General features: G+C 38.1%; 1 protein-coding gene across 4 annotated transcripts in view; it reads right to left on the reverse strand.

Moving 5' to 3' along the window:
* LOC5575962 (sodium channel protein 60E) overlaps positions 1-14,189 on the reverse strand; it is a 798,459-nt gene that overhangs the window by 9,241 nt on the left and 775,029 nt on the right. For all 4 annotated transcript variants that reach the window (XM_021841568.1, XM_021841570.1, XM_021841569.1 and 1 more), the window contains exons 24-25: positions 7,584-9,705; positions 7,231-7,405 (exon numbers count right to left, since the gene is read on the reverse strand). In XM_021841568.1, the coding sequence (XP_021697260.1) occupies positions 7,231-7,405; positions 7,584-9,705 (2,297 nt within the window). The remainder of the gene's footprint in view (positions 1-7,230; positions 7,406-7,583; positions 9,706-14,189) is intronic.

Here is a 14,189-nt window from a genome sequence, read left to right on the forward strand (position 1 = left end):
ATCTATTCCGGGATAAAAAGCGGCGCCTGGAAGAGTTGGAGTGCGAAGAGATGGAGCAGCTGTATCGTTCTCAAAAACGCGTAAATTCTACAAGAAACTCAATCTTGACGGACAAACGTGAGGTGATTTTAAGGTGGAATCAGCACTACGATGAACACCTAAATGGCGCAGAGGAGGAAGACTGAGGCAGCAGGAGGAATGGCTTCATCAGTACGGCGGATGAGGGAGACGTACTAACTCCCACAATAGGTGATGTTAAGGATGCTATTAAACAGCTCAAGAACAACAAAGCAGCTAGAAAGGATGGTATTAGAGCGAAACTTATTAAAATGGGCCCGGACAGGTTGGCCACTTGTTTGCACCGATTGATAGCTAGTATCCCAGATACAGAACAGCTACCGGAGGAGTGCAAGGAGGGAGTAATATACCCAATATACAAAAAGAGTGACAAGTTAGAATGTAAGAACTATCAAGCGATCACCATTCTTAACGCAGCATATAAAGTTCATCATCTTCCGACGTCTATCGCCAAGCAGATTTGTGAGAAGCTATCAAGCTGGTCTTCTATTACGATGATTTATTACCACCACCGAGAGGCAGTGCTCCTGCTCGGTGGGGAAACTGTACAGAACGATTACAACTTAATTTTGGCCAAAAAACATGTTTTCACTACCAAATGAGATAAATTGTAATTTTGTGCTTTTATGAAGTTTTTGATGAATTCATATCGACAATAATATCTTTGTATGAAACGTGCGCAACTGCCTGCATAATTCTATGGGTGGAGGTATACATGGAATATGATGATTTATTTTTGGCCGACGCACATAACCTTGTGCCTTGTTGGGTGGCTCGAGTGGGTGGCAACACTATGTTTACGTGCTCAACGAACTTTCACCTTAAATGTTCAAATCTTTCGGTATGATTCAGAAAGTTGGTCCCATTTCATTGGTTTCTTATATTTCGTATATGATTAATAATAACTGTTTTAGTCGTATTTTGTGGGGCCGCAAAGCTTTGGTGGTTTTTTTTTCTGTTCGGACTGTAAACCCCTGCGACCAATATTTGATCTATTGTAGTATATCCCGTGTCCTTTGTTTAGTACATGTCGTGTTACCTTATCACTATTTGGAAGTGATGAAGTACTCGGTTTTCTTTCTCGGGTCAGTTGTAATTCCTAGCTTGATCGCAGGAAAGGATTCTAATTGAAAGGTTCCGCTATTTATACCCTTCAAAGAATGTGATAAACACTCTCCACAGGCGCGCCCCTTTATAAATCAAAATGGGATCCCTTGATAAAGCCAAGAAATTACACCGATATTGTCCATGCATCAGAATCCTAGTCCTTACTTCTTCAAACTAGAGAACTAGATAAATAAAAGATTAGAAAACAAATTGTTGTATCCGACTCATTGTTTTTTCTTGTCTCAAGATCATTCTCGGCAACTAGGAAAACCGAAACTTGTCACTTTCAACAAGGTTTAAAAATGTAACAAGGACTAAATAATGTTCCTTTGATTACTATGATACCCTGTTCTCTTCGTTTGAAGCAGTCAGGACTAGGGTTCACTGGTAGATCTTTACCCCATAATGCACCACGAAAAGGTGATCTACCCGCGTTATGGGTAATATCCGATAGATACATACAATCCAACAATGTATTTTTTTCCTTGGGGGTCATCCAAAAATGACGCCCATCATTTGGGGGAGAGGGGGGGTCTATGAAAGTGTGACAGTGCATGTACATATTAGGTATTGGAAAAAGCGTGACAGAGCCCGACCAGACGGAAGAAACAAGATTATAACATAATGTGTTCCCCTGATATGATTTTTTTTATATCACCAGTTGTTATAAAACATGTACCGTTAGTAGTTAAAATAACAAAAATTCTAACAAAATTTATACCAAATTGAACTAAAATTTAACAAACCCTGTTACAATTATATCAAAATTATTACCGAATGTGTTGCAAGAATGTTACAAAATAACAAAATTATTGCAAACTATGTTGAGCTGTTTATGACATCTGATGTTATTTGCAACAAACTTATAAATGCGATGTCGAAAATATAACAAATGTTGTTATAAATGTGTTACTAAAAATATAACAAGTTGAAAACAAAGCCATCTTGATAACAACATTTAATCAACTTCTGTTATTTATAACTGCTGATGATAGGAATGTGTTATAATTTTGTTATGTGGTTCTGGTTGGGAGGGGGGAGGGGGTCTAGAAATCCCAAAAAATGATGGACGTGTTATTGGAATTATCCCTAGGGGAATTTTAAATGTTGCCTGTGAAAATTTTGTTTGAATAAATAAACTTTTACATTGAAATTTTTGCTTTTAGAAAATCATTTCTTATCTATCCAGCACAAACCCTACTTTTGTGTTTTGTTGAAACTTAATTAGGAATAAATATTTTTATCAAAAACCTTCGCTATGGTGAGTTTAAGTACATTGTATTTAAGGTGTTCCACAAGAATTTTTGTTTAAAATTGTATTTGGCTTTGCTAGAAAACATTTGACAATATGTTAAAATTTTAAAAAATCGCACCACATACGATAACTCCATGGAATCATATTGCTTTGCAAGTAGTTTAAATAAAATTATTTCATTTCAAATTTCCTTATGTCAAATATCTATACTTTTGGATAGGCAACACAAATTTTAGTTTTTTACATGTTTTATTGGATATACATGGACTTGGTTTTGACCCTTTCAAAAATCAACCACAGCTGAATTCGGATTTTAAGTTTCTATTCACATTTCATATACTTAAGTTTATAATTTTCAATAAAATAAGTGATAGTCTGATCATTAATCGTATAGACAATGATAAATATATTTTCAGATTTTTTTGTACGTACTTTATGACCCAGCACAAATTTCGTACAACAAAGTCACTCAGATGCATTATTTCTGCAAAACTGATAAGAAGAGCTTCCAGAAATGTAACACCATAAACAAACAGGTGGCGAAAAAATCGTTAAAATTTTAATATCTACTGTTGATAAGTAAAAGAATAAAATGTGAGGAAATCAGATTTTTATCTGCATTAGTCTCGAAATGACTGTATGGTGAAGTCGTTCCCATACTTTCTGGGACACCCTATAGAATAATCCACAAAATTATGAAATATTCACTGAAAGCTAAATTTTGTAACTTGAAAATTCACCTTCAAGTCGCTTGCGGCACCTGTAAATCCCTTTCTTCTTCTTCTTGACATTTACGTCCTCACTGGGACAAAGCCTGCTTCTCAGCTTTGTGTTCTTATGAGCACTTCCACAGTTATTAACTGAGAGCTTTCTTTGCCAAAGTTGCCATTGTCACTTTCGTATACTCCCGTGCAAAAGTTTGGGTTCACCCCCTAAAAAACATACAAAAGTGTTCTGTCCATATATCTGTGATAACACGTCCAATTAATACTCTCTAAGCCGCATTCGAAAGGCGAAGAGTTATTCTTACTTCGTATGTATTTTTCCAAAAATATTTTTTGAATTTTGTATACTAAATTTTGCCTTAAAATTGTCAAATTTTTCAAAAAACACACTGAAAAATCATATATAATTTCCTCAGCATTGGATCGACCAAAATTTTAAATTAAAGGGTCATTAGAATGGTAATCTTATATTCATTGAAGAGACCCCACGAAATTTTGGCGAAAAAATCTGGAAAGTATTCAAAATCAATGAAACAGTCAGTGAAGTCATCATGCAAAAGTTTGGGTTCACCCCTCAGTATGATGCGAATCGTGCAGAAGTTTGGGTTCACCTGAGCCGCACGAACATCATTTTTGTCAATATCTCTGCCATTTTTCAACCGATTTTAATAGTTCAAAGCTTTTATGAGCGAAAATAATGGCGCGTACATGATTGGTATGAGATTTCAAAGATTTAAGTAAGTTCAGGTGTACCCAAAATTTTGCACGATACACCATACTGAGTGGTGAACCCAAACTTTTGCACTACGACTTGACTGACTGTTTCATTGATTTTGAATACTTTCCAGATTTTTCCACCAAAATTTCGTGGGATCTCTTCAAAGAATATAAGATTACCATTCTAATGACACTATGATATAAAATTTTTGTCGATCCAATGCTGAGGAAATTAGATATGATTTTTAAGTGTGTTTTTTGAAGAATGTCACAACTTTAAGTAAAAATTTAGTATACAAAGTTCAAAGAATGTTTTTGGAAAAATACATACGAAGTAAGAATAACTCTTTGCCTTTCGAATGCGGCCTGGAGAGTTTTAATTGGACGTGTAATCACAGAGATATGGACAGAACACTTTTGCCCATTTTTAAGGGGGTGAACCCAAACTTTTACACGGGAGTGTATATCGTGTGGCAGGTACGATGATACTCTCCCGCATAGAAATTTACCGCATCTGAAATGCTTCAAACCGTAATGCAACCAATGCTTGTTCTGTTACCATTTTACTGTACATTTCATGTTCGACATCGAATCGGCAGTGTTTGTTTACGAAACTAGATTTTCGCACATTTCTTTTCTCGCTTTCTAATTATCGCTTTTTGCCTGGCTTTTTGTTCTGTAGCTTAAAACTCGGCATAAAATGTGAGAATTCTGTTTAAATTGTTCATAAGGAATATTACAATCATGAAGGTAAGTAGTTTAGCTTCTTTTTATTGAGTACAAACAAAAATCAAAGTCTAGACTTTCTTTACAGATCATTCCGGATCATCGTAATTATTCTGCAAGAATGTGTTTCGACCCACTCGCAATCACCTACGACCTACGACAAATGTGTTTCGACCCATGGCAATCATGTACGGATTTTATGCAGTCAATTTAGCTACAGAGGAGGCTATGAAGGCATCCGGAATCAATCAAGCGAATCCGGAACATAATTCTGAAACAAATGTGTTGATCTACCGGCTCCAGCATGATGTTTTGGGTCTTCGTGGAACATTCCTCGGAAATAGTTTTCATCCAAATTCATTATGTAATATGCACTGACAAAATAAATCGTTGTTTTTTAGTACATTATTGCAGTTGATTGTGTTTCCATTTTTTTGATTGCAAAATATCAAATAAAAATTGATCCAATACCCCCGAAGACTGCAAATTCGTTACGGTTAAAATATTTGGTAACTATTGTTAATACATTCCCTTGATCAACTCGTTAACCGTAACAAGTATATTCTCAATACAGTTGGTAGACAAAATTAGTATGAGAGAATGGTGAATTGGAAACGGTAAACATTCTTAACAACTCGCGTCTCGTATGGTCAAGTCTTAAAAAACTGTATTCATTAAGGTTAAAACATTACCTCAGTAATGTCATATTATGGTTCACAATACCATATCCCTTACGAAGAAATATACACCGTTGTTGTTGTGGTTCTTTTATGGTTTTGGTTTATGCGGGCTATGCCCAGGGAAGTCGAGGAAATTTCCATCACTAAAAAATCTTGGACCGACCGGGATTCAAACCCAGACACCTTTATCATGGATTTGCTTTGTAGCCGCGGACTCTAACCACTCGGTTAGGGAAGGCCCCCTGTAAATCCTGTTATGTGATTTGAATTCAGAAGAGCACACGAATGATAAGTTTATAGAACTTTCAGAAAATAAGCTACATTTCAATAAACAGTCGGTCCAACGATTGAACGACGAAGAACAAATAACCTGTAGTTTTGTCTGTAGTCAATTTATCAAATTGCAATCATTTTACAAAGAGTTTCAAAGGGTTGTTCAAAGACAAAAGTAAGTAATCGAGAGATTTTTTTGTTTTTAGCCAGAAACAATAAGCTGAAGGTGGTTGGTGTGTTCTGCAATTTTGCATAACATCTGTTAGTGAATGGTGGCGTAAGCATGAATGTTTTATTTCACAGGCATCTCAAGATCCACACTACTTTAAAAAATGACGTTTTGGATGAAGTTGTTCAGCAGGTCAAGAATTGTCATTATTTGATGTAGTAGATTTGTGGTTTTAGCACCAGGTGGCACCAGCATGCATGTCTATTTCATAGACCTTATTCCAAAAAGCCGAACATTTGAAGGTAGAATTACCCAAAGGCAGCGTCTTATGAGGCGGAAAAGACTAAAAGAAAGAATTAGCTAATGGCAGAGTGAATAAAGCTCGAGATCCAGGATCATGGTCGATGTTTTTCAGGGCAGATATGCAGGAAGAGATGTAAGTGGGGAAGAGGTTGATAACACAATGTTTTGTAACCACCTTATTATATTCAAAGTCCCTCTAAAACTGTCAAAAAATCCGACATGCCCCCTAGGCTTCATTATTAACCCCCTCCACACCAGCTTATGAAGCTTAGGGGAGGTGTAAGGTTGTCGCGTTTTTATAAAAAGTGTTTGAACAAACACCAGGAAAGAAAGGGTTAGAGAGCATTGTGATATATTCAGAATGTTTCCATTATTGTGAAGATCAACAAGCTATTACTAAAATGATGTATTCACTACGATATGTTGTAAGATTTTTGATGTAATTTACATGTGTTATGATGGATACGAAAAATGTGTTTCAAGCTAAGAAAACCTGGAATCTAATCACTCAATGTATATACGAATAAATCGAACTCTACAGTAGCAGAAAACTTCGAAGCAAAGGTTAAATTTACAATAAAATTCTGTCACTGCTGACACTTTTGCCACTTGGCCCATGAAAAACCCGCTTCATTTTCAACTTTCAACGCATTAGAGTGATAATTCTCGAAATCTCGGTTTCTCGTATTGACGTCCACGTGTTTATTGATAGATCGGAGATAATGACGGAGAAATCGATGTCTTTCGGAGGAAGAACCATTCTAGAAACGGAACTTCCCGGATCGACATCGGTCTCCGAAAAGCAGAGTTTATATACACAGCGAGTGATTGCAAATGATAAATTCACATAGAACAGGTGATGACTTTGGTGAGCGAACATAAAATGTGACTTTGTTGGACTACATATAAAGCGAACGGGGGGTCAATTTCCACACAACAACATATCTGCCACGCTACGTTCGGGGAATGTAGGGGTAGGTGAGATTTGGAGGATTTTCAACGGGCTTGTGGTGCCAAATGAGTCGAATTTTTCGTGGTTCGTGTAGGGATGGATGCTTGTTTTATTTTTATTGAATCTTGGTGTTTATTGGGTGCTTTTTATCTCACCGGTTCGTGGCCGATGAATTTAAGACACATTTACACAAACACATAAAATGCGCGCAAACATCCATCGGAAGCATTGTGACCGGTACTTACTTTTCGTAGCATTTTTGCGGGAAGCAGTCCTGCGGGATTTTTGGGGCTTTCCGACGACCAAAGCTGGGAAAGGCCATGGGATCGTCGTAGACGCCTTGCGAATTGCGACGACCACCAACGGTGATGTCGTCTACGTAAGACACCAGACAGTGCCACGGCTTTCCAGCAAGGTTCACTGTTGAATAAATAAGGAAAATGGAAGAGGTTTGATCAGATTTTGCGATTAACCCGTAAATACCCAGGACGTTTTTAATTTGCTAAAAGTACTAAACCAACAAATTGTAATTGTAATTGTAATTAAAATAAAACCGTCCTGTGTTCTGTTACGGGTTGAGGTATGAAAAAAATCTTACATGGTGCGTCGGACTCGTAGGTCTTGAAAGGGGTCCGTTTTGGTGTCGCTTGTTGCGAACTGTTCTGTCGTGACGTTTCACTGTAGGTAACTGTCTTCTTCGGTGGTTGCCTGATCGCAGGTGGTTCGGAACTGCTCTCCTGGGCGATGTTCCGTTGGAATTCCTCCAGGCTTATACCGATTTTCTTACTACTATCGTCCAGGGGTTTGTCGCCGTTTTCTACGCTGTAGCTACTCTTCAGAGACAGTGTCTCCAGGCAGTCTTTAGATAGTTGCTTCCGTGGAAGTATTTCGCTGGATGCCTTCGGTGGCTGAGCGATGGCTTTTTCGTCTTCGTTGCATTCTTCGACTCGTTCGATCAAGCTGAGCCGTTTGATTCGATCGAAACTACTGTGGAAGTCATTTTTCCGTCGGAACACGATAGGGATTGAACTCATGTTGTTGCCTCCACCTGCAGACAGGCCCGTAAAGGGTGTTAACGTGGAGAGCCCATTTGCACTACTGCTCTTGGGTTGTTCCTGTACAACGGTGGGGGCGGCGAACGGTGCCTGTAATTGATCACAGAGTTTCTTTATCTCTACACCCATGTTAAACTCCTCATCGGTGATGTTGCGCTGCTTCTCCAAACTGCGCCGTTTGGACGTCTCGCTGCGCTGGGTATTGCTATCGGTGTTACTGCTATTACTATCGTTTCCGGTACTTATCCTAGGGTTATTGTTACACGTATTACTGTTGTTATTATCATTATCACTAGTTTTATTGCCATTTGTATTATTGTTATCAGCACTACTACTTCTATAATTACAGGCGATACTTGACTTGGGCCTTCGCAGGCGAACCACTTCTTCGACCGCAGGCATTGTGGGGCATGAGTTCGAGTTCCTTCGTTCACGCTCTGGTGACACGGGAGCATCTGCCTGTGAATGGCTTCGTCCTAGCGAAAGAGACTTTAAGCTCTTCAACTCCGTATCAAAACTATGAATAATATCGTCAAACTCGGAAGCCTTGACCAGTGGTTCTTTATCGTCGCTATTTCGGCGCGATCGCAAACTACCATTATCTACAGCGATCGTTGGCCGTGGTTTGTCCATTGAACCCGATATACTACCTCCTCGACGGTTCTCCAACGCTTGAAAGATCGAATTTGATATACTACTTAAATTAGACTTTAGGCTACCGTTGGAGACTTTTCGATCTGGAGAATAGATAAGGTCGTCCTTCTTGGAACTCAACAGCAGACTTTCCGTGTCTGCGTCCACTACCGCACTACCGTAACCTACCGTATCACTAAAATAATTGTTACTATTGTCAACCTCGTCGTTGAGGAACTGGAACAACTCCTTCTGCTCGCAGTTGAGCAGTTCGTCTTTCAGATTCATCTGATTGATCAGCTCGTCGTGGTCGATCGAGAGCGTATTGAGCGATTGGTCAGAGAAACGGTTGGCGGCCAGCACCGCCTTGCGCATGCTACTGCTGGTACTTGGCGAACGTTGTTGGCTGATCGGTTGCGGCGGGGACGCCGTGATCGATTTGTCTAAACTACTTTTCCTATCGGCTACTAAAAAATGATTATCTTCACGTCTAGGTACCGGCGTTGGCGTTTGAATGAGCGAGATATTGCTGTTGCGTAGGTAAGTGGATCCGGCATTGAGGACTTCCTGCACCAGCGGCGAATGGCACTTGGCCAGCGAGGTGGCCAACGAGTGAGCACTGGAAGTACGTGACGAAGTCCTGTCCAGCGATTTCCGATAGCTTGGCGATCGGTTCAACAGGGACTTTTGGTACTGCAAATACGCTTCGTCGTACGGTTGCGAGTCCGATATGTGGATCGATTGTTCGTTAGGGTCGATTTCGGAAGAATTGATAGGATTGAGGGAACGCATTTCAAGTGATTCGGTTACCGTGGGCTCGTCTTTGCTCTGCTGGGTACCGAAGCCGGAAGACATTTGCTGGAGAATCTTTCGCTCTACTTCGGTCATCTGCGGCTGGCCATCGTCCGGCAGTTGGCGGTCGTCCATTTGGGATACGGTTTCCTGACTGCCGGAAATGGTTCGCAGGGGTCGATCTTTCAGGGGAATGTCGTAGCACAGCTGCTCCGGTGGAACCCGTTGCGTTAGAGATTCCTAGGGATTGAAAATGAAAGTTAAAGAGAAGTTTCAACCGAATCGATCTGATCAGCATATGACCTGCCATAAATTTTCTTTTGGAAGCAGAATAGACTAGTAAAAATAATGAATAGGATATTTGTTTCATAGTAGGTGATTTCAAAACCTTCTACGGTTTTTACAACGAGATAGTAGTTAATGAGCACAGACAAAGATTTCTTGTTTCCGAGATGCAAGTTGCGGTGAAGAAAGTTGCAGACAGATGTTGTTAGTGCAAAGTCGAAAAATGCTCGCCGAAAGCACCCCCAGTGGCACCGCATACTGCCGCCCGTCTTAACCCGTATGGTTCCGGTTCTGGATTATTTTTGGCCTTTGAATGTACGCTTCGGCCGTGGCTGTATCAAGTGATGTGTGGCGCTCTTCACGTGCTTAAGAACGCGTGCAGTCCTTCTAGAGTTCGCATATTCTTTGCCCACTGAATCATGCGAAACAGCGATTCGTCGGTTCGTAGCTTGTCGCGGAGCACCGAAAGAGATCTACACCGACAGGGGACCAATTTTCAAGAAACTAGTGCTGAATTGAGAGGAGTGTGGGAGAGATTAATAAACTCTGTTAAACAAGGAATAGAGCAGATACCACTGCCGAAGAATCGCGATGAGGAGACACTTGTCACCGCTCTAACAGAAGTAGAATCGATTGTTAACTCCGAACCACTATCCGCTGCTCAGTTCAAGTGGAGTGGTTCAACCAACAGTTCAGCCTATGAATGCAGGTTCGGCTTTGCGGTCGAACTGGTGCCATATAAATGCAATGTTATGCTAGACCGATTTTGGCAACGCTGGATTCGCGAGTATCTTGGTTTTAACCGGCAGTCAAATTGGTTTGGGGAAGTAATTACTCTGTTAAAGATCGGTGATACACTGGAAGAGATGGACGAGTACACAGTGCAGACCTCGATGGGTATCATGCGACGCCCTGTGACGAAGCTCGCGGTGCAGAATGTTGCCAAGGAACTGGAGTACTCTTGAAGCACAACAGGCCGGGGCGTGTTTGACAACACAACTTGACTCGTATTCAACGAGCGATGTGCGCAAAGTCTGTAGTTCGATATTGCATGTTTTGGATCTAAGGCAAAGGAATAGCGAGAAGCAAACTACAATCCACATATATTAACCCTACAGCGCCCAAAAGTGAACTGTTATAGATAAAAAAAAATAATTCCAACGGGAGGTGAAACGTTATGCTTAATCTTGTTTTTTGATGAACCGGTTCAATTTACCGGTTCACTTTCGAACCGGTAAATTCCATTTTTTTATTTCAGGAGATAACCGCTGAAGTTTGCTGCTATAATTTGGTAGCAGTTTAATCGTAAGCTCAAATTTGTAACTATTTGAACCGTTTCATTCTACAGATTCACTTTTGAACCGGTTGAAAAATTTATTTTTATTTCAAAAAACATTCCGTGACAGTTAACTAACATTTTATTGAAGATTAATCCTACAAATGTAATGTGTAACTTATTGCACCGGTTCATTTTACCGATTCATTTTTGAACCGGTAAAATATTTTATACAAGATAATTAGAAAAAAATGCTGTTTGATTTTGATGGATGAAAAGTTGTTCGACTGGAATTTGTCATATTTTGAACCGGTTCATTTTACCGTTTCATTTTTGAGCCATCATATAAGGAAATTTATGCAGTCTTCTTCAGTTGGACGTATTTTTGAAATAATGAGAATAACCGTGTTTTATATCTTGTTATTTGATGAGCCTGTTCATTATATATATTGATTTAATCAAAATTTAATTCCGATGTTTTGTGAAATAATAAATCTTGTTTTTTTGATAAACCGCTTCGGTTTACCGGTTCACTTTCGAAACGATAAAATCCATAATTTTTATTCCAGAAGATTACCGCTAAAGTTTGCTGCTCTTATTTGTAACTCTTCGAACCGATTCATTTCATAGATGCACTTGGGAACCGGTAAAATCATTTATCTTCATTTATGAAAATAACTCATGAAGTTTACTGTTATCAATTGATAGCAGATTATTCTAACAACTGAAAAGTGTTGTTTTTAGACCGGTTCATTGTACCGATTCACTTTTAAGCTGGCATATAAGAAAACTTGTGCAATTAGTAATTCTTCAGTTAGACGATAATGATGAAATATGTTTGATGAAAATCGAAGTATAATGTTAAATCTTGTGATTAGATGAAGCGTTTCAGGAGCTGAAATGTTGAGAAAAATCTTTCTTTTTGAATCGGTTTACTTTTAAAGCGGAGTTGGTAGGTTTAGCGAATTAGCCAACTCATCCATGATGTTTTACGTTTTGGCTTTTGAGTTGCGTTGTACTCTTTGCATTGATTCATCACTTTTATCCATTTTTCATTTTTAGTTTTGAAGATTCTTAATAAAGTTTGCTGTTTTATGTGATGGAAGTTTGTAACTTTTATGTAACTGTAACGTTTCGCTTTTGAACCGGTAAAACCATTCATTTCTTATCCCAGAAGATTTCTTTCAGAATATAAGCGGTAAAGTTTACTGGCATTATTTGATGGATATTTAGTCGTACAACTGAAACGTGCAACCATTTTGATCGGTTCATTTTACCGATTCCCTTTAGATCCAGTAAAATCATTTTTATTTCAGAAGACGACAACTGAAGTTTGCTGTTATAATTTGAAAGCAATTTAGTGGTACAACTGTAAAGTGTAACTTTTTGAACCGGTTCGTTTTACCATTTCACTTTTGAACCAGTAAAATAACAATATCGGCATTTAAGGGAAGTTGTGCAGTTTGCTAATAGAAATTTGATTATACAACTGGAATGCCTACTGAAATGCGTCACTGATCTGTTTATGAAACGGTTTGAACAAATATGCCATTATAAAATCAAACAAATCATGTTTATGATTCCACAGTCAACTCACAATATTGAACGGACCATCGAGCTAGGGAGATATAGTTACAGTTCAGAGCAACTGCGATTGAAGTGACTAGCAAGGTAGCGATGTAAACTTACTTCTACTTTTGTTTTTACTTCGAAATCAAGCTACGGAACATAGAGTTAGGCAAAGTTGATTGTATTTCGATTGGAGGTATAACTAGAAGATTCAAAAGATTTTATTGAGTAGAAGCGTAACGTTGATATTGTTGATACACTTTTGAACCTTCAAACAATATTGAACCATAACGAAACCATTCATAATTTACAATAAATATATGTAAATTATTGAACCGGTCCATTTGTAATAAAAAAAGATTGTATTATTAACTTTTTGTTTTTTTTTTGTATATTGATAATAAGAATTTAATAACGTACATTGTTCTATGAAGAAGTTGTAGTAAACTGTTTGCCCTACAAGAAAAAAAGCACACTGAAAAAATATTTGATGTTTTTTCATGAAAAATTCATTTTAGCCGATTTTCAAAACGTTGTGTTTTTGTCAAAATAAATACGTTCTGATAGTGTAATAAAAATCTTGAAATGATTCTAAATCATAATGATTATAACGATATTTTCTCTAGAAGTAGCCATTTTCCAATTATATCGAGTTTAATGCAAAAAATAATTATTAAAATACTAGTGGTCCCGGCAAACTTCGTCTTGCCATCAAGTAGGCTGTTGGAAAACGATTTGAATCACCCCATACAAAATGACAGTTCCGTTCATTCTCGTTTTTCCGACTGTCTCGGTGAATATCCTTGGATTTTTATACACACAAACACGTCAGAACCCTTGTCAAACGAAGCGGAGAAAGAATCATCTAAATCCGTAAACCCGTTCATAAGTTATTTCGTGACATACAAACACCATTCCATTTTTATTTATATAGATTAAAATAGGTAATTTTCATTAGTTATTCGCGATTCTCCATCATTAATAATACATTCTCAAAAGTAAAGACCATATATCTTTTCATTTACTTATTTTCCTAAAACTAATGAAAATGGCCAATTTTAATATTTAAACAATTTTTTTTGCAATAAACTCGATGTAATTCGAAAATTGTTACTTCTAGAGAAATTGGCCATATGCTCATTATGGTTCAGAATAATTTCAAGATTCTTTTTGTATCATCAGAGCGTATGTATTTTTATTTTTTTTTTCGACTCATTCTGGATGGAAGTCGTCTTTTGGGACTCTGAGGTGCTTCCCAAAACAGGTTCTGGGTACCATAATTAAGACCGCGGTAGCCATTTCTGATTTTTTTCGACATCTAACGACTATTATTCATTGCTTCTTATCGTTACTTTCTGAATATTATTGTAATCCATTGCCATGTTAAATGCACAGACGAAAATTTGACAGAGAGGAATAAATCGGAATAAAAAAAAACATACTGTGTCCAAAAATTTAATACCTCAAATGTATACGAAGCACAGTTGAAAACAATGCAAACCACGTTTGTTTTGAAATTAAATGTCGTTTTGATTTCCTGTTATAATAGAAAACAGAAAATGGACTTTTTCTGCTCGATTCCCGGTGGCCACTC

The sequence above is a fragment of the Aedes aegypti genome, chromosome 2, assembly GCF_002204515.2.
Source record: "Aedes aegypti strain LVP_AGWG chromosome 2, AaegL5.0 Primary Assembly, whole genome shotgun sequence".
Classification (NCBI taxonomy): domain Eukaryota; kingdom Metazoa; phylum Arthropoda; class Insecta; order Diptera; family Culicidae; genus Aedes; species Aedes aegypti.